The sequence below is a fragment of the Dromaius novaehollandiae genome, chromosome 25 (genome assembly GCF_036370855.1).
Source record: "Dromaius novaehollandiae isolate bDroNov1 chromosome 25, bDroNov1.hap1, whole genome shotgun sequence".
Taxonomy (NCBI): domain Eukaryota; kingdom Metazoa; phylum Chordata; class Aves; order Casuariiformes; family Dromaiidae; genus Dromaius; species Dromaius novaehollandiae.
The window spans coordinates 5359722-5379354 of NC_088122.1; the positions used below are offsets into that span (position 1 = coordinate 5359722).

The window sequence follows — 19633 nt, forward strand, 5'->3', positions numbered from 1 at the left end:
GGAAAGAAAAAGAAAAGAGAAATCCATTAGCTTCTCCTTTAAGTGGGCACAACTCTATTCCCAGGGAAGCTTATGGACTAAAAACAGCCAGGGGAGTCTGCACAGCATCTCCTGCATGGGAAAGAAGCAGACTTAGATGAGAGGTCAGCACAGGGGAGCTGCCAGTGCTGCTACCACCCATCAGGTGTGGGATGGGCAACAGGAAACCAGCAGGGAGGTACAGGTCTGGCAGTGGCACAGACGAGACTGCTGAATCAAATGGCCCATGATGTCCCCAGAAGATTTAGATGGGAATATTTCTCTCTTCCCTTTATGGCAGGAAAGGCTACAGATTTAGTGTCTCTCAGTATCTTGTTTCAGATCATTATAACACTCACCTTTTTTACCAGTAGGCAGACGTGATGACCTTGGATAGAACGACTGTACATTGATGCACAAGAATCAACGCGTTCCACAACTATAAAGAAAGCAGAAGTTTTAATTTATTGTGCAACTTTTAAAGTAATGTTTGCTTCCCGTGAAGAGGAGTTACTGCTCTGCCCGGCCTCAAGGAATAGAGGCTTCTACTGAGGGGAAGAGGGAGCCAGGGTTAAGATGGCATACGTGCCTGTCTCCTCCTGTCTCCTATCTGGGATATTTTGCAATTCTGAGATTAGCCATACATCTTAAGCAAGCTGCAAAGGTTCTGTGGCAAACACACTAATCAGAATGAAAGTACTTCTAGGAAATAGATCTACAATCAGTAGCATCTTGCGCATACACCAGAACATGATGAAACAGCCATTTGTTTTGCTTTACCCAATCCTCGTGTTTTAATTAATTCAGAATTTCTCATCAGTCCAAACTCAAGTAGCTCTATCTCTACCTTATTGAAACAAAGCGTAGAGGAAAGAGGTAGGATGAAGCACTGGAGATCAAATACATCCTCCAGAGAACAGTTACAGCCCTAACTACAAGCAAGCTACTCCCTTGATACCTGTGATGTGCCTCTCAGGACTGGACGAAAGCCACAAGGACCCAAAGGAGAGCTCACTTTGGGAAGGGGCGTGGGGGGGCCGGACAAGAAGATCCACATGCTTTGAGGACACCAACATATTACAAAATTGGCAAAACCTCCTCTCCCAGATTTATTTAATCTGGGCATCTGGTTCTGACATCAAGACCACGGAGTGTTGTACGCTCTCTCCAAGCACAGCAGAAATTTTAGAACGTGGAATTTTGTGGAAGGTTCTGCATTGAAGATGACTCACCTGAAAAATGATGATGAAAACAGATCTTTGCCAGTAGATGCTGGAAAGAAATGCTAATTCCATCTACTTTAATAGAACTCATGTGCAGGTCCCCAGACTCTAGGAGCTTGGCAAAAGCATCACTGCAAAACAGGAAGGAAAGTAAACACTTGTGCTACAAATTCAAGTGAAATCTGCCACGTTAGCCCCATGCAGACCTTAAGATATCTCAGGATGCAGAAGTCCAAGTACTACTAAGTTCTAGTAGGAAAAGGGGGTTAGAGCAAACATGGGAACCACACTCCAGACTGCACTGGAGAACCCTATGATCTCAAACACCACTACTTCCACATTACATGTGCTAGCCTACAGGGCATAGCCCCTTCTTCGAAATCACTTGAAATAAATTGGTGGACAGATTTTATAAGTCAGACATTACAGAAGAGAACTGAACTGTAACAAAAGCGATCACGAGCAGCCAAAGTCAAAAGCATGCTGTGTATCTTGCAGAGATGGCCTGCAGCCAAAGCTCAGCTCCATATGGGTGGCAAAAGCACCAATGCTGTGAGGTGCCTCCTGGATGGCACTTACCTATAGCAAGGCGTCGTGATCAAGTATGAAGCGCAACTGAAGTGCAATTTGAAATCTAGTTTTTCATGGGTTGAACCTTCATCATTCTGCAACAGGTCAAAGGAAAGGAGATGAATGGGAGCCCCGAGGCAGCAAGAGGAGGTACCACCCCCACCTACCGAACAGGCACAGATGAGACTGCTAAGGCTTGATTCCCTTTGATATACCCTGCCAGGTCCTGAAGGATCAGTTTGAGGAGGGGGGTAACCACCATGCTACAACATAATGCCACTCAGAGACAAAATTCGGGCAGGGAGTTTGATACATACACCTAGAGCAGTAAAAGGACACATAACTGGAAGAAGCTGGCTACATTTTCAATATCACCCTGCTGAAATATATCGAGCAGATAGAATTTACACTAGCACTCAAAGATGCGGTATTACAGTTGACTATTTTCCAAGCAAAATAATAAATCAGTATTTCTCAACTCAAGTACTAAAAGTAGGACTGATTTACTATTTTTAAGAAACTCTTAAAAAAGGCCATTTTTGACTCTGAAGTAGCCACAACTGCCTCCATTCACTTCCTTCAAGCTGTTCATGTAGTTCCCTTGACTAATAGTTTTATTGAAATAAGATTAGAAACTCACACATCCTTCAAACCAGGTCGATACTTATAAACAATGCTTCCAGCTAACCCCACTCTTGCTCACTTTCCATCCCTATTAGTTCTATCTTAATTATTACTTATTTTTTCCAGTCCTGTCTCAGGGAGCAGCATCCAACTGATCTTTGGGCTACTGAGACAGAGTTGCATCTCTTGCTAGTTGGTTGCCCTCCTCCTCTTTCCTGGCAGATGGATCACTGCCATGATTATCTAGCTGACAATGTGGCAAATGTTTCAGGCTGCGTTGCTCACACACTGCCAGGAATGACGATTTAGGACATGCTTACGTAGTAACTCAGGACACTCTTTGCACAAGATGCCATGTAAAATACTTTTCACATCACAGGATGGGCTGGTGCAGCAGAGATGAAATGATGCCTAAGAGAAGCTCTAAAGCAATGCCTTCCACTCATGTCAAGCTCCCTTATGCAGTTCCAAAGGAAGCAGAAGCACAGAGTTTAAAGCTCCACTTACTTTGACTATAAAGGACAGTGTTCCTTTTAACTTCTGAGCCATAACAATACTCTGAAGTGTAAACACAAACTGGGCTTCATTAGAGATTCCTAGCATGAAGAGAAGAGAGGGAGAAGTCAGGTCAGAGAATGGTTTCCATGTCTTAGCAGTAAATGGACTAAACTGACCACAAGGAACTAAGCTTTACATAGTGACCATTTTTCACCCAGCTAAGTGTGAAGTTTTCCAAGGAGCTAAATGGAGTTATCTAAACAATTCCTCTTGTGAATTAAAAGTGTTACAGCACTTAATTATTGAGTCCCTGAAGAGCAACAGTGCTGGCTTTCGGTAGAGGTTATTGAGCGAATACCTGGGGTAAAATGTGTCACAGCGGCAATATGTTTACACAATTTGTATAACTGAAAGATATACAACTTTCCAAATAATTAACAGAAATAATTGTTTCTAATGTTTTTCTTTCAATATATAAGCCTATGTCAAGAACTGCCTTATACAGAAGGCCAAAAATACAATCCCATTGCTTTCCATGGGAGGTCAAAAAAGCATTCTAAAGATCACTAAATCGCAGAAAACTTCTGTGAGGTGTTTCAGTATTCCAATCAACTCATCTATAAAGAAAGTGAAATGGAAAGTAGTTCAGTGACTCAGCTGTACTAGGTCCTGCCTTCATCCTTCATCTCAGTGTCTAGTATTTCTTAATGGCTCAGCTCCCCATTCAAATGACTAGGTACTTATTGCAAACTTTCACATCAAATGACCTCTGTCATTAAAACAGTGGACAAAAGCTTGAGAATAAATCCAGAGTAGACTCTAACAGTTCAAAGACCAGTATTAAGAAATCTGCTATATTTTTGTTTTATTTTAAATCTCACGGCAAAGTTGTTCTCATGATTTTGGGATTCCTGTAGTTCATGATATTGGCATGTTCCAAGGTGTGCCAGCATGCAGTAATCCGAAAAAAAGAACTTGGACACGGACTCCCAGGTCTACATTAGACTTTGCTCTTGCTATACAGAACCACCTGTGTTTATAGCCATATGTCAAAAGTTTTATCTTCAACGAATTGTGTGAAAGCGTAATGAACACAGGCAGAGGGATACGTCTTTCTGGAAAATAGTAAGCCGCTCAAACAATTCCTTCCACAGGAGGGCAGTGCAGGACTAAACATATTCCAAGAACCCTGCACAAAGCTTGTCATACCAGGGGGTAGCTGGAAGGGCACAGGTATCCCATCATGTACTGATGATCCTTCCGGTCGGATCATTTTAGTGTTGAGAGAGTCCAGGACATTTAGTTCCATGCTCTTCAGGAAGCTAGTGCTTTTGTTCTCAAAGATAACAGAGACAGTTACTTGACTGTCATTTTGCAGGTTTCCTTGAATATCGTAGGTCTGCAAATGAAGGAGGGGGAAAAACAAAGAGAGATCACAGGGATGCTTTAGAAACCTCAAACAGCACAGCACCAGAATACGGCCAGCTTCAAAGAGTAGGTAATTTGACACAGTTACAGGATAACGAAAAGCACACTGGTGATGAACTCTACAGTACTGCTGAGTAGTGGGAAAATATCAGCTCAAAAAACTGGTTAAGCAAGACAACCAAAGGAATGGGGATGGAACTTTGTTAGTTTTCTAGCTGCTGGGATTAAAACAGCTCTCCAGTTAAATGCTGTCTACATAAGTTGCTATATTATTCTGGGTATTACATAGGGTATGCCCTTCTTTTCTGAGAGAACACAGAAAGAGAGGAAGTTATCTGTATTTAAACACCAAAAAGCTCACCATTTTAATGTAAGGATTTTCAGCAAGAAGGTGGTAACTGGACATAGGCTGAAAAAACAAGAAAGAAGTTACAGTCACAGCATAACAGAACTAAATTCTCTGAAGTGTCATCCTCCTTCCCCCTAAACACTGTTCAGCTCCTGCCTCTTCCCCAAAGCTAGAGTCGCCAGCGCAGAGCTACTCACTGGTAGTGGTTCATCATCTAGTGTTCCATTCTGTACCGACTCTGTTGTCTCCTCCTCACTGTGATGATGCTTCTTTTTGGATTTCTTTTTATCCTTGGACTTTTCTTCTTTCTCTTTCTTGTGCTTTTTCTTCTTATGCTTGGAGGATTTCTACCAAAAATAATAAGAAACTACAACAAACCCTTAAAAGAAACCCCTGTCTTTCCAGACACCTTGTCACGAGCCCTCTACCAACACCTCAACTCTTTGGCTCTCACTCTACACACAGGAAGCAACCTCCTGGAAGACTGAGCATAGTCTCCTGCTACTGCAGAAGTCCGAAACAGAGCCCTCATTCCTTACACCCCAATAACCATGCTGTGTTGAGTCCCAGTACACCCCTGCACCCTGCTTCCCAGTCAGATGCCATGCCTTAACTCACAGCAGCCAGGCCAGCAGGCAGCAGAAGGCCAAATCTCTTCAACTGACTTGAAGTGCAGCCTTGAAACTGCTAGCTGATCCTCAGTTCAAGGAACAACCAAACTTCTCGTTATGAAGTGACGAGAGCTCCCAAAGGGCATAACAGCCCACTGCTGCCTACTTGCAGATGGTCACTGCACTGACCAGAGTGCTGTTGGTAATCCCCATGAGCTTATTTATGAGGAACATGATGAAAACACGGCTAAAGGTGCCAATAATTTAAACCACTTACCTTTGCTTCATCCTCCTCCTCCTCCTGCTCTTCCCTTTCTTCTTTTTTTACCCCTTCAGGTTCAGCCACAACAGCAGCACTTACTTCAGGCTCGCTCTGCACAGATGAGCGGAAGGGTTATGACACTAATTGAACACAGTCAAAACAGCTGAATTCTAGTCAAAAAGAAATCTCAGTGATACCCCCCTGCCAGTCCCCACCATAAAAATCCTCTTTCAAGAATTACATTAGACTAACATGGTGACAAAGCCTTTCATTTGAGATCTCTGAAACTTGGCAAATATGATCACTCCAGGACAAGACACAGATCTCCTTGAAGGAATCAGAACCTTTATATTGCCTGTCTCTTTGTCAAAAATCTCCCATCAAAACTCATGAGATATTTCTATTGGCCTCATGTCTCTCAGATCTATTAATACTGCTAGTGCCTAGTTCACACTAGGAAATGAAACCTTAGTTCATAATATAACATTCAAATCCCATCATGGCCTGTAGGTGCCTCTGTATTTCTGTCCACTGATCTGTACAGTAGAATACTCTTGAAACCTCCAGTTGGTGTCTGCCAACTGGAGAGACAGAATTCAACTGCTTCACGGCAATAAGTTGAGGAGACAAAGTCCATCTTTCCCTTCTCTCCTGCACCGTGATGAGGCACTCGTATCACAGCTAAGACTAAGATCAGAAAAAGTTTGTTTTGACACGGTAAGATGCCTACCTGCAGCTGGGAAGTGGAGGCAGGTGGTGGAGCAGTGGAGAGCCAGAAATCTAAGTCTTCCCCCTGAAATCCAAGAGAAAAGAAAACCATTATGGTTCTTTTGATACTAGTCTTAAAAAAAATTCATATATTAAACATACAGCTTTCATGGAAATGCATCTCTCAAATGCTTACAAAGATAGATGCTGTAATATATTTAGGAGCAAATAGTTCAAGGAGCTTAACTTTAGCCTTTTAGCACATTTAAAACCTGTACACAGGTGACAGCAATTGCAAATTTCCATCCAACAGCTATTTGAGGACCCTGAAAAATCAGTTGCTCAAAGTCTAAGATCCTAAAGGACACATCTAGACTGCCTGAAACCATTAGCAGAGGCAGCAGCAAATGCCAGACATGCTGAAGACAGAGTTACCCCAAATACTGCAACATCTACAGGCATTTAAAGCACATGCAAGTTTCCTCTAAGTCACAGCCCATCTCTGTAGACTGGTTTACAAAAAGGATAGTTGAGTCTTCAGAATAACTGTCAATTAATGCCAAGTTTTAACTGAAAAAATTCTGAAATATATGGGGGGGCAGAATATAGAATGAAGGTGAGTTCCAGATATTTCACTAAAGAGAGTTCCCTGTTTTAAAAACTAACTAAATATCAATGAACTCGACTTTGAAATTAGATCCAGAAGACCTGCAGCATAGGCTGCTGTAAGCTGAAGTCTGCTAACTGATAAGGCCAAGGGTTATTTTTGGTAACAAAAATCTTTAAATACAGGCTGTTATGGTAGTAGCAATTTAAGGAAAACAACAAACAGCTGAATATTTTCAATTTTGTTTAGGTACAGTCACATTTGACGACTGAAACACAAGACACCCAGCAATATATACAGCCTGTAACAGCATTTTCTAAAAGAGTGCATGTCTTGGAGAATTACCTTTTTTTCTTCTTCTTCCTCTACTACCTTTTTCTCTTTCTCTTTTTTCTTTCCTTTGTCTCTCTCTTTTTCTTTGTGTTTCTTTTCCTTCTTTTTGGGTTTCTTGCTCTTCTTCTCTGCAAGGGGAGCTTCTGAGTCTGGTGACTTCAGGTCCTCAGCATTTCTGTGTCTCTGCACTGGCAGCTTCTCACTGTCTGCTAAGGGTCTTAAAAACAGAGAGACCATTACCCTCATGAGGTAATGTAGGACAGTCTCTCCCACAGCCCAGATTATGTGCTGAACTTCCAAGACAAGGTAGGCTTTGTTTATAAACAGCTGGGCCCCAAAATGTCAATCGTTGCATACTTTTGCACCCCAAGGAAGGTTTATTTATGCAACTGTAGCACTGCCCTCACAGATGAGAAGTTGATAGAAACATTTTGCAGGTGACTGACAGCCAAGCTCTTGCTAACACCCAAACACCCTTAAAATGGTAACTACACAGTTGCAGGTTGAGTAACACTTACAGAAGAATACAGGCACCTAGCATTATGCTGCATGTCTACAAAACCCCTCTCAAAGGAAGAGTAAAAAAAGTAAAACAGGAGGAAGCATTTGCAATAGTGTGGCAATTCAAGCTGTGAACGACTGGCTGGCTCAAACAGTCCTTTGAAGGCATGGTTTCTGTTATCCATTAAAAGGTAACTCTGACTGGAAAAGATTTTAAGCAATGAATCATTTCATTTTGGAGGTTTATGTTCTGAATCTGTGTTCAACCACTACATTAAAAAGCTGCATTTTATTTCAGATCAATTGTTTCCAAAAGCATGGCTGGTAGTTCAGATTTATGTTGTGTCCAAAATCCATTACTTGGGGGGGGGGGGGGGACGGACAGACAGAAATTTCTCCATTCTTGTCAAACACTGTCCAGAAATCAGTGAGGAAAAAGCTCACTGATCGCCTCTTTTTCTAAAACTTTTGCTAACATTAATTTTCATGTCCGAGAAGCAAACACCAGTTCAGGAAGATTTCTAATGGTCTCATTCACCTCAGTTTTTTGCTTATATGGTAAGAAGCACCAGACTTGATCCAGTTTTACTTCGAAACAGACACTGTAAAGGCCAGCAAGATCACATCTGTTTGAACAGTAAGCAGATCTCATTTTAAAACTATCTCACATATACCTGCACAGGAACAGGGATGGCAACTGAAAGTCAACAATGAAGCAGTCTCACACAAATATGAGGGTCGATGACTTCAACAGTCTCATGACCCTTCAAATATTTACGCTGTCCACTGAAATCAAGCAACCTTACAAAGATGGCCAACCACTTAGCGATATATTCTTACCTGGAAGGCTTCCCTGAAACCAGACTGCATGTGAGCGTGACACAGACATAGCAGTGCAAGCACAGAAAGAAAGAGAGAGGACAGAGATATGAGAAAACGTGACAGGAGAGCACAGTGACTCACGTGAAACGGGAAGAGAATGGATGGAAACAATACAAAAGCCCAAAGATGCCTCCTGGAGCACAACATTTAGAAACTGCTTAGCGTTTTCTATGCTGTTTAGGCTTCTCATGCAAACACCAGCTCTACTGTTATAAATTCATTTCCTTGTATATATTTGCCCGCTGCAGACTCAAAGAGGAATGTGACCAATTTGGGGGTGGGAGGAGGGGGGCACCTTCTAAATCTGCTCTTCTTTTACTTATTAAATACGCTACACTCATACTTTTTAAATTAAATAAACTACAATCATTATCAGGTGACCTGCATGGCTTCAGGTCTGCTGCACTGTAGTCTGGGGCACCAGTACTGCAACAGCTCCACTGGCTGAATGGTGACCAGACGCTGGTCAACAAAGCTATGGCGTGGAGGTCACTCAATCATATTAAAACAGTATTTTGACTGTGGCACTACCCTAAAGGTCTGCATACATCGGAGATGCTACAGACTGGTTGTTACTGCCCAAATTTACACAACACAGAGCATGCAGGCTTGCTGTGGGTATACTGATTCTTAGATGCACACAGACTAATGCAGGTCACGTTCTCAGTGCCAACGTGGGTCGGATCAGAGATATTAGCATACCCAGAAGCTCACTGGACTGGCTCCCTTAAATCTGGTCCCAACTATGCTGCTTTTGCTTTCGGGCTCTATTCATTCACATAATTCCCATCCCTCACACACCTCCCCTCCCAAACTCCCACTGTTTTAGCAGTTTAATTTTCAGCCTCTATGCTGCAGTAGGACCTACCAGTGCATAATGGGAACCCAAACTGGATGTAACCATAGCTGATCATCCAAGACATGGAGAGAGACTAGTCTTCTCACCTAACGAACTGTAGATAGTGCCTTTGCCTCTTTTGCCCTGGACTAGGCCTCATGCATTCTGGTTAATAATTAAGTAAATTCACATACAAAACCGTCACTTACTTATCCAGATCTATATCAAGTGCCTTATACGGATCATTCGAATCTTTGTCATCCTCATCACTGGGCAATGCATTCTGCAGGAGAGAGAAAGAGACCATCCACTGAAGAAGTAAACCACAGGCAATGCTAAAGTTAAAGTTCTACATCTCCCACAACCAGTCTTGTTAGATTGCTAAGCACGAAATAGGCCAGCTTGCATTCAGACAAAATAAGCTATATGAACAGCACAGTTGAATACAGCATCTAGTTATGAGATTAATTTAGAACAGAAAACCATTCTTCACAAAGTGCAGGATTTGAATTGCTGCTGTTTGGTTTTTGATTAAAGGAAGTTTTAGGAACAAATACAGATCACATCGTTAGCATGTGCAATTAATTATAATCAGCTGCAAACCTGCTGACTAGACAGCAAGTTAATGTCAGAGTGAGGCAGCAAAGCATAATAAATGAAATGGCTATTTGGACAGTGTTACTTTTACAGCAGAGATGCGTATTCTTTTTTAATAGCTTCAGTGGCATTTTTGTCTTTTTGTGCACAAAAAGATGAATCACTTCTCCTGCAAAGCATGGTTTAGGACCATCTCAATCAAACATTTCTTAAACAGCTTTGCAAGAAATCAGAGCTCTTGGACTGCAACAATCTAGACTGGTTGACAATTTGCTTGGGGGGAGGAGGAGGAGGAATCTCTTCAGAAAAGCACAAAGAGAAGCCCTGCAGCTCAGACCACCACAAACAGGCAACTAACCTCTGGCATCTCTTCTGTGATGATATCAACATGATGAGCTGGGGCAATATCCTCCTCGCTCTCTGTGTGCAGAGAGTTATGGCGGTGATGTTTACCTCTCTTCTCCTTTTTCTGTTTTTTCTTTTTCTTGTCTTTCTCCAGCTTCTGTTTATGTCTTCGCTCTTCTTCCAACTTCACATACTGGTCAGACATCGGCATTCCTGCAGAGGAAGCCAAACTGCTTTCAGGCTAGAGTCCACATGAACATTGATCGCTGCAACAATACGTTAGGAGCGAACCTCGATTCTAGCTTCTCAGAATCAGAAGGATCGACACTTCTCTACAACTCCACATCATCTCACGTAACGGAAGCTCTAACATCTCCTTCTAGCAGAAGCGTTACTACTACACTCCAACTCTCTTCAAAAATAGGACAGAGCTCTATCCTGCTCTCTGATTCTCATCCACATTAAGCGGATTACAGAGATGGGCTAAACATCGGTACTTTACGTAACAATCGGCTCTAAGGCAGCTCTTTAAAACATTCCAAATGTAACCGTTTCCTACGCAGGACAGGGATTAGTTTACGTGTTACAGACTTGGCCGTACAACATGCTTAATCAGAGTTACTTTTAATATTGTCTTGAGAGGAAGTACACTTTGACTGCGAAGTACATCTGTGAAAATACTGGTTCTCCCTCAGACTGAGTTGTAGTCTCAAATGCACATTAGTTAAGGAGAGACATTTAAGAGTCTAATGGAAGCGTGCTCCCTGCCCTTAAAAACTAAGAAGGAATTATTAGCTTTGCTTAACTGAATTTCTATAATGCATTGCAAAGATTAGCTGCACTTACCTGGAACTTTTAAGGGGACAGAAAGGTCGATCTGGACCACAGGTATATGTTCCACACCTGGAGTGTCCTGGTATCGCTGGACAAATGAAAATTTGTTATATTCTGAGCATCATCAGATACGTATCTATATGAATAGACACATTTCAGAACAGTTCAGTACTAAATCCCATCTGGTAGCAAGGTGTATTTATTTTAGAGCCAGCTGGTAACTATTCTGCAAGACCTTACTTCTAGCTGTAGCGCTTTAACTCAACTCTGCCACAGCCATGAAAAAGGCTTGTTACAACTCTTTGAAAACTTTTCATTTTGTGTTTTATTGGTAACAACTTGCCACTTCAAAAGACAAATTATGAGACCTAGGTTGAAGGAAATGGAGCAGGCTTTATGATATAAAGGGGATAAAGCATGCTGCTTCCCTGAAGAGGTGAGAGAACAAGAAGGAAGTGGCAAGAAAAACTGCAGTGACCTTTTGATCCAGAAAACACACTGCATGTTTAAGCCAACATGTTTTGGACTGGCTATTAATTACTGACCTGAAAGTGTTACTTCATTCTCTCTCCATTGCTCTATATGAGGTGCCTGGCAATCTGAACCCTTCTGTCCCCCAGAGCTGGGGTAAACCATCTGCACGGGAATTTGTCAGACAGGGGCATAAAGGAAAAAGAGTATCTCTGCAGCATTCAGTTCTAAATTGGAGGTCCACTGGAGATCCACTGAAAGCTGGCTGCTCTTAGGATAGAAGGTCATTTATGGGTTTCTCAACAAAAACAAGGCTTATGAGAACAGTTGTAGGTAATCACTCCAATTGCTGGGGTATCAAGCGATCATAATTGCAGTGGAAGCAATCAGAAATTTCCCAGAGGGAAGGTGCAGCTCTGACATTCAGAGAGCCTCCATACAATTACGTGAGAGGACAGCAATAGATTTTCAGTCAGACTCACTCACCTTCTGTGGGGAAGGAGAGCTTTTAATATAAAATGGGTTGTTTGCCTGTTCTTGCTTCCGGGCTTCTCGACGCTGAAAGTTAAAAAATATTGTAGTTATAATATTTGTTTATAAGCAAAGACAGATAAAAGGCATCAGAGGGCAAAGTGTGATCTCCTTGAATATCTGGAACATTGCAAAACTACTTGCAAAGGCTACAGTGAAACAGACTGACTGCAATAAACAGCTGTTGAGCTTTGTAGTTATGAGACATGCTGGGATATAAATAAGAGTACTAAAACTGCTATAACTAATACTCCTCGAAAGGTAAAGAAATGACGTTCTGAGTCCAGACTACAGATAGTAGCTTCCTGAATAGCAGATTTTGATGGCAGCTCAATTGTTTCTATCCTCATTTTTGCAACAGAGAGGAAGAAATAAGGAATCCTACCAATAAAGTGTTTTCTCCATCAAACTAGGAAAACGGTCAGAAGCAGGATAGGTGCTATCACTACTGGGAACAGTCACATTACACAGTAATTAATAGAATGTGCTGGAGTCTACGATCAAAGGTACTAAGGTTTTAGCTGTTTCTTTTTGTGCTGATATAGAGGCTTTTTTTGTAGGGGAGATGGAATGAAAGGTAGATGAATGGAGGAGGTACACAACAAAAAAAATCAGTTGCAAAGCTCAGCACGCGTCCATCCCTAGCATCCTGCACTTCAAAGTTAATTGCAAGATGTAAATTCTGCAGGGAAGAGACAATGCACTTGCACAAAATAAACCCATATTCTCCCAACCAAAAAATTCATTAACGGATCATAGCCTTCTACAAAACATCTACTCCACAGCACTCAAAGCAATATACATCACAGTTTACACCTCAGGTTTTTAGAACAGCTCAGAACTAGCAAGGGCCAAGTTTTTATAAGATCTTGTTTCCATTTGGACAAAACAGGCAAACGAGGCTTCCAGAATAATTTTATATCAGGTGTATTTTCAGAAGTGCCCCCCCAACCTAGATTATTTTTTTCCAGAAAATATCTGGATTAAAATACTTCAATTCTGTTCACATCAAATCATCAGGTTTCCTGAGCTGTACAAAGCCGACTGCTCCCAGCTATATGGAGAATCCACAACATCAGCTCCAACTGCTTTAGCAGCACTTTCAACTTCATTAACGAGTTACGTAAAGAAAAAGCATTCTAAAGTTCACTCACTCTGGCCAGCTCCTCTTCATCTATTTCTGGCTGTTTGTGTCTAGAATGCCTTTGTTCCTCATCATGAAAAATTGTTTTGGGCTTTTCATCCTCAGACTCACTGTCTGACGGAGGTTCATTGATCCAGGCATCAAGGTCCAAGCTGGTAAGAATTACAGTGAACACAGACACATAGCATTACTCAGAAGCTTTGAGTATTTCAGTGTTTCCAATCGTATGCTTAGTTTAAGAGTTTACAAGTTTAAATAAGGCTTTGGGAGAGATACAAACTTACCCCTCAGGAACCGGGACTTTTTTCTGTGCTTTAGGAGCTACAGGGTTGAGCTCACCAGCAAACAGGGCTATTACTTCCTCAGCTACAGGTACTTCTTTTATTTGTAGCTTCTGAATATATTTTATTAGCTGCAAGATGCAAGAAGCCTAAAAACAAATGGAAAAGTAATTTCAAAACTAGTATCAACAACTGAACCAAAACCCAATGGCAACAAAAGGTCACCAAAAGACAACTTTATTGACTACTGCACTGAGAGAATTAAGGGAAGCACCATAAACTACAGGTTTAGAGCAAATGTTAAAGATCCAGGACTCTCTCTTCTAGCTGCATCCAATTTATTATCGCTTTGCATATACAACCCAAAATACAGGTGCCTCTCTCTCCCCCATAGGATACAGTGTAATTTACCTGGTCTTACAAAATGCTTGTTCTAGAACCAAGTACATAGTAGACTGGATTTTCAGAAGTGGATTTTTTTTTTTTTTTAATGAAAAGAACTCTGAAAGCAAAAATGTAGGTTTATCAGGGAATGAGTAGCAGGGCTGGGCTAAGGAGGCTGTAGTCCCACTCTTTATGGTTCACTGTGTGCACTTGTCACACAGCACAAAAGCACCCACCTGTCTGCACAGCCTCCCTCTTGCTCCCCATTTGGATTGGGCCAGCACAAAGCATTTTTATTGCTGGATGCAAATCAGAATCTGCTGCCGAGTTAATCATGTTTTACCATAAAGTAACCATTTGCTATTTTTAATCTATAACACCCATAGGCCAAAATAAATTGAATTCTCCATATAAGCCTGAAAAATTAAGCAAGCCACAGTAAAGCTTTAAGAATTATGTTCTGTTTTTCCAGATACTAGAGTTAATGGTCTTCATCTCTTTCATCTTCTGCCCAATGATTATTTCTGATGTATGTAAGGGCAGCTTGTTTTAGAACACGACCGCCCTAGGAATCCACTTCAGGCATCAATATTTAAGGTAGCTCTTTTTAATTAACTTACTAGCACATCACCAAATCACTGTAGCCACCTTATATCATTCTGAATCGCCACCTTGGAAGATGGACTTCAGGTCTGTCAGATGTTTCATGCTGTTGAAAGCATACAAATGAATGCTAAATGACATTCATGCTTGCATAATCATAAAACAAATCTTTTTGACTGAAACTCTTGCAAGCAGCCTTCAGAGATGGTATTGAACTAGAATTCAATCCGGGCTCTGACTCCAAATGTCACCACACTTCCCACTTCTTTAATTCTACAGTGTCTGTTTCACTGAGTTACACAAAGTACATAATAAAACCAAGGTTCCATTGATAACACTGTTTTACAAAGCACGTGTGCATGTCCACAGAAAATTACCTATACGTATCAATACAAATGAGAGATTTTGTACAACAGTACACAGTAATTCTGTTCTCTTACCCTCTCCTGAACTTCTAGATCTGCACTCTGTACAAACTGAGGCAAACGCTCAATCATCAGCTGTGTGATTTCTTGAGCTGCTTCCTTTTCCCCAGATTGCTCTTTCTGCTGTAGGATGGATGCATAGAGCTTCACCATGTTCTGGACATAAACTGCCTGGATGTGGCCTGGTAGAGTTGTAACTTTAGGCCTCAACATTGCTTCTAAAGTTTGGTTTGCTTCCTCGAGGTGTCTAAAAAGACAGAGTGGACAGATAAAAGAGACAGTAATGGAGAAAGTTCAGCACTTCATCAGACAGAAGAATTTTTAAAAACCTTGGTTGCAATACAAAGTACTGCAGAAAGACATGACAGGCTACAAATACATAAGCATTTGCTGTCTGCATATTTTCCCCTTCCAGACTGCAGTAATAACACAACACAGAATTTACAGTTTTAGCCTGTCAGAAAAAACACAAAAACAAACCAAAAAGCATGTGCACGTGCGTGAGGGGGGGAACTTCAGCTTCTGCCTATAGAAGTGAATGGAAATCAACTCTCGTATGTAACACTTAATACACAGAAAAGAATAATAGTGACCTGAATCTCCACTTGGAAACAAGCCACTGAAAGGGAGTCCAGCTTTTTGTTTGCAAAACTTACTCAGAGAACTCCCCACATATCCAAGCAGCAGCATAAAGCACCTCACAGATTCCATTTCTCTGCGTGTTGCTGGCTATGAGATGAGCGTTGTCCAGAAGCATAGCCATTTGAGAAACCGCAAATTTACGAATAGCTTTAACTCTGATAGCTACATCCAACATCTGAGCTGCTATAAGATGCCCGTGCCGTGTGCCTTCCAGTCGGGTCAGCTCCACCAAAATGCTTATATACCTACAAGAAGTGAAAGGGACACAATTTTATCAGCAGACAATCATGCATTACCACTGCTGATGATTTCAAAGTTGACACGTAAAAACACTGACCATTCAAAGTTTGTGATATATTGATAATTTGATTGACTACAAATATCTATGATTTTGGTTAACAATTCGTCCCGATACGTCGTCCCTTCAGCTTTATCCACGTGAATCATGAGTTTCTTCACTATCTCCATCAAGTTCTTCTTCGATACCTGTCAAAGAGTTATTGAGATGGTGAACAAAAAATAAGCCATTTGCTGTGCTGCTAAGTCCTTCTAATTGCATTAAAGTAACCGCTAACTCTCTGATGGACCTGTGTTATTTCTTAACAAAAAAAACAGAACACAAAAGATGGTAAACAGTCTGTAGGCAGATCTCCACTCATACCTAAGGAGTTCAGCTGCAATGAGGAACCAAGTTTGTTCACTGCTAGATGAAGTGGACCTGCCTATTCTTTTAGGCCACTAGTAGCTAGGACACAGCAATTTAAGTTGCAAGGGACCTCTGCAAATCATCCAAGTCCAACCACCTGCTCAAAGCAGGGCCTACTTCAAGGCTAGATCAGTTGCTTGTGGCCTGGTCCAGTCAAGTTTTAAAAATCTCCAAGGAATGGAAAACTGATCAGAAGGATCTGAATTACTAGCAATAATGAAGAAATCCAGGAGAAAAATGAGCTTTCTGCTTCTGCCAGCATAAAAAAAATTACTAGCTTAAGAAACTTTTGCTTCTAAACTGAAGAAATTTGACGACTCATTTACATCCAACAGAACTCTAACATTTCAAAACACAGCTCTGCTACTTGGTTCTGGAAACCTGTCTAAATAAAGCAACCAAAACATTCAGTAAATATCCCCAGTCGCTGTGACTCACTGCTTCTTTCTATGATCTCTCAATTAGCGTGTGTAAAGGCGACCTCTAACAAAAATGCAAGTAGAAGTATTTTTGCAACAAAGTTCATTATACAGCACTCTCCTCAGAGACAGAGTTGAGCAAAACGATAGACTTTCTCCTAGTCCATCTTCTGGCTAAGCAGAATTTAACCCCCGGAACTAACAAAGAACTCCAATTCTTTTTGCAGTAACACTAAAACCATTCTCCTAATCAAATTTTAATGAAATTATTGTCATCTCATGAGTAGTACCAGAAAAAGGTCTTTCTTCTTTACTTTCTCTTCTAAAACGGGAAGCTTTGAGACACGGTATCTACCATTATCCCTTTATGTGGGACAGTGTGGGGGCTGGGGAAAGCCTGAGTGAAAGACACTTTACAAATCATAACCACAACCCTTTCAGAGATCAAGTTCTCCTCACCGCAAGATTCCTCCTGTAGCGTACAGGCATTTTGCAAGCTGCCCTGGGCAGTTGTAGAACGCATGCACAAAACTGGGTGCACACAGGAAAACCACCAGAATGAGGTTCTGTGCGTGTCATTAAAAGGCACACAAAACTTACAGTGAAGGGCAAATTAGGCAACTAAGGAGCTCAAAGCTGCCTTTGTGCTCTCCTGTTGTTTTAGAGTGCTCCAAATTCTTTCCCAAACTTTTTGTAACTTATGTCGACCCGCGCTATGGCGTGCTGCAACATGGACTGCTACACTAAATGTCATAGGCCTATCCCAATATGCCTACAGCCCGCTTTATGCCTTGAGGAAGGACAAGAGAAGCAGCTAAGGTTTAGTAATTAGAAAAGCAGCCTTAAGGTCGACTTCCACAGGGCCTGAACTCAGATTAACTCCTTTCAGTCAAAATGGAAGGGTTTTTTTAAGTTCTCTTAGGTTGTGCCAGATCTTTTATTTGGCCTAAGAGCCAGAAAAGATGGCAGAAGGGGAGAGGAGAAGAGGAAGAAGTTGAGTGTTTTTCTTAAACATCAGCCTCCCGATTAAAGGGTCGCAGGGACTGGAGGGGAAGAGAAATATATGGAGAAACATACCATGCCATATAGGAGATCTAAAGCTCTGAGTCGGATAGACTCATCTTTGTCATCCAAACATTGGAGAATGAGATCCTTGTGAGACTGAACTGACTTAGGATGCGTTTTCAGGATTTTGGACATAGCTAACAATCCCAGGTATTTCACTGTGAAAGACACAAAATAAAACTTCTTTCCAAATATAGAAATACTGTTTTGTGTTGAGCACGAAATCTGAATGGGCGCTTCTACTTAACCCCCAATTTTAATACATTAAAATAAAATCCTCTGATGGGGAGGACCATATTTAGAGAAAGAAATGCCCTATCACAGGCGACATTCCTTAATTTTGCAATCTCACATATAGGGACATAACTGCATATATATCTTCATTACTTGTGCCTCAAGTTTTACCACTGATTTAAGAAGCACTTAATATACAGAAACTATGGATCTTGAGATCCTATTCTATGGTGTATTAAAACTGCACATTCTAGAGATCCAATCTTACTAGTGCTCTTAAGTAGGAGCCCTGCTCTCAAGAAAAAAAAGCCCAACCAAAAACAGAACAAAAACCCCACAACAGGAAGAAGTTTTGCATGAAGAAGAATTCACTTTGTTCCTTAGAGTCATCAAAACAAATAAAAAAGGAACCGCCCTTCTTGCATGTTACTATTACACTTACACTACAAAAATATCCCTCACTACTTTCCAAGTGGAAAACTTATAAAAAGGGAAAACCCAGAGCATGGAAAGAGAAGTGTTTTAGATTTACAAGACCACAAACAGCAATAACTCCTCTCATTTTTTAAAAGACGACTCTTATAAGTGTTCACTATCCAAAATTATTTCCACGTTACAAAAACAACAATTGTTTACAACATACCAGACTCTATTATACTGAACAAGCTGTTGGGAGAAACAGCTCATTGCTCTAAGACTGTTGCAATTTCTCTCCAGTGGTTGGTCACTAAAAGCTTCCACAAAGACAAGCAACATACTTACAGTTCTGGTCAGAATCTTCTATTAATATTCTTAACTTCTGAACACAAAGCTGAAAAAAAGACCATGTCATGCTTATTACAAGCTTTAAAAGTCTTTAAAAATTTTCTTAACAACATACATTTGGTATACAAGGGTGGCTCTAGTACACAAGGAAGTATTCTGACCAAGACCTGTGACTTCTAGGAAGATAGTCTTGTTGCACTAACAGATTTTAAAACAAAAGGAATACTTCATGACTGTATTGATAGTAGCAGATGAATACAACAGTTAAGAAACCTCCAAACGGGAAGAATCTGCATTTTAAAGCAAAGGAAACTAGAAAATCTCTATAAAAAAATGCTTCAATCAGTAAGACTCCAGCTGAGTGAAACCTCTTCAGCGAGCCACTACTTTGACTTTTGGCAGAGGAAAACAATTCCATTTCTCCATGGCCTTTGGTATGATACAGTGGAGCAGAACAAATGGGCAAGATCCTGCCCAAAACCCAAGTAGTACTATACCTGGATGCTAGCACTGTGATTAGGCATCCCAGAGGATAGAGAGATCAAAACTGAAATACAGAAACACAAATTTTAGTTAGTTTTTCCTGTATTCTGAATTGTTGCTTACATTACAACACAAAACCTAGAAGTCAACAGGTAGTTTAGCTCACAAGGAAAGATGCTAGGGTTTTTCCTGTCTGTTGGCTTAGTGTTTTGTTTTGTTTTGTTTTTCCCCTGAAAAGGAGGGTGGGGACAG

General features: G+C 41.0%; 1 protein-coding gene across 1 annotated transcript in view; it reads right to left on the reverse strand.

Annotated features, from left to right (window-relative positions):
• Positions 1-19633, reverse strand: part of AP3D1 (adaptor related protein complex 3 subunit delta 1) — a 45590-nt gene that overhangs the window by 2192 nt on the left and 23765 nt on the right. Inside the window, exons 10-31 of the mRNA XM_026114151.2 lie at positions 19396-19445; positions 18896-18944; positions 17912-18057; positions 16047-16195; positions 15724-15954; positions 15083-15314; positions 13659-13804; positions 13385-13526; positions 12186-12257; positions 11241-11316; positions 10408-10607; positions 9662-9735; positions 7244-7448; positions 6314-6376; positions 5599-5694; positions 4908-5057; positions 4723-4770; positions 4143-4332; positions 2943-3031; positions 1821-1906; positions 1251-1372; positions 378-457 (exon numbers count right to left, since the gene is read on the reverse strand). Of these exons, the coding sequence (XP_025969936.1) occupies positions 378-457; positions 1251-1372; positions 1821-1906; positions 2943-3031; positions 4143-4332; positions 4723-4770; positions 4908-5057; positions 5599-5694; positions 6314-6376; positions 7244-7448; positions 9662-9735; positions 10408-10607; positions 11241-11316; positions 12186-12257; positions 13385-13526; positions 13659-13804; positions 15083-15314; positions 15724-15954; positions 16047-16195; positions 17912-18057; positions 18896-18944; positions 19396-19445 (2696 nt within the window). The remainder of the gene's footprint in view (positions 1-377; positions 458-1250; positions 1373-1820; positions 1907-2942; positions 3032-4142; positions 4333-4722; positions 4771-4907; positions 5058-5598; positions 5695-6313; positions 6377-7243; positions 7449-9661; positions 9736-10407; positions 10608-11240; positions 11317-12185; positions 12258-13384; positions 13527-13658; positions 13805-15082; positions 15315-15723; positions 15955-16046; positions 16196-17911; positions 18058-18895; positions 18945-19395; positions 19446-19633) is intronic.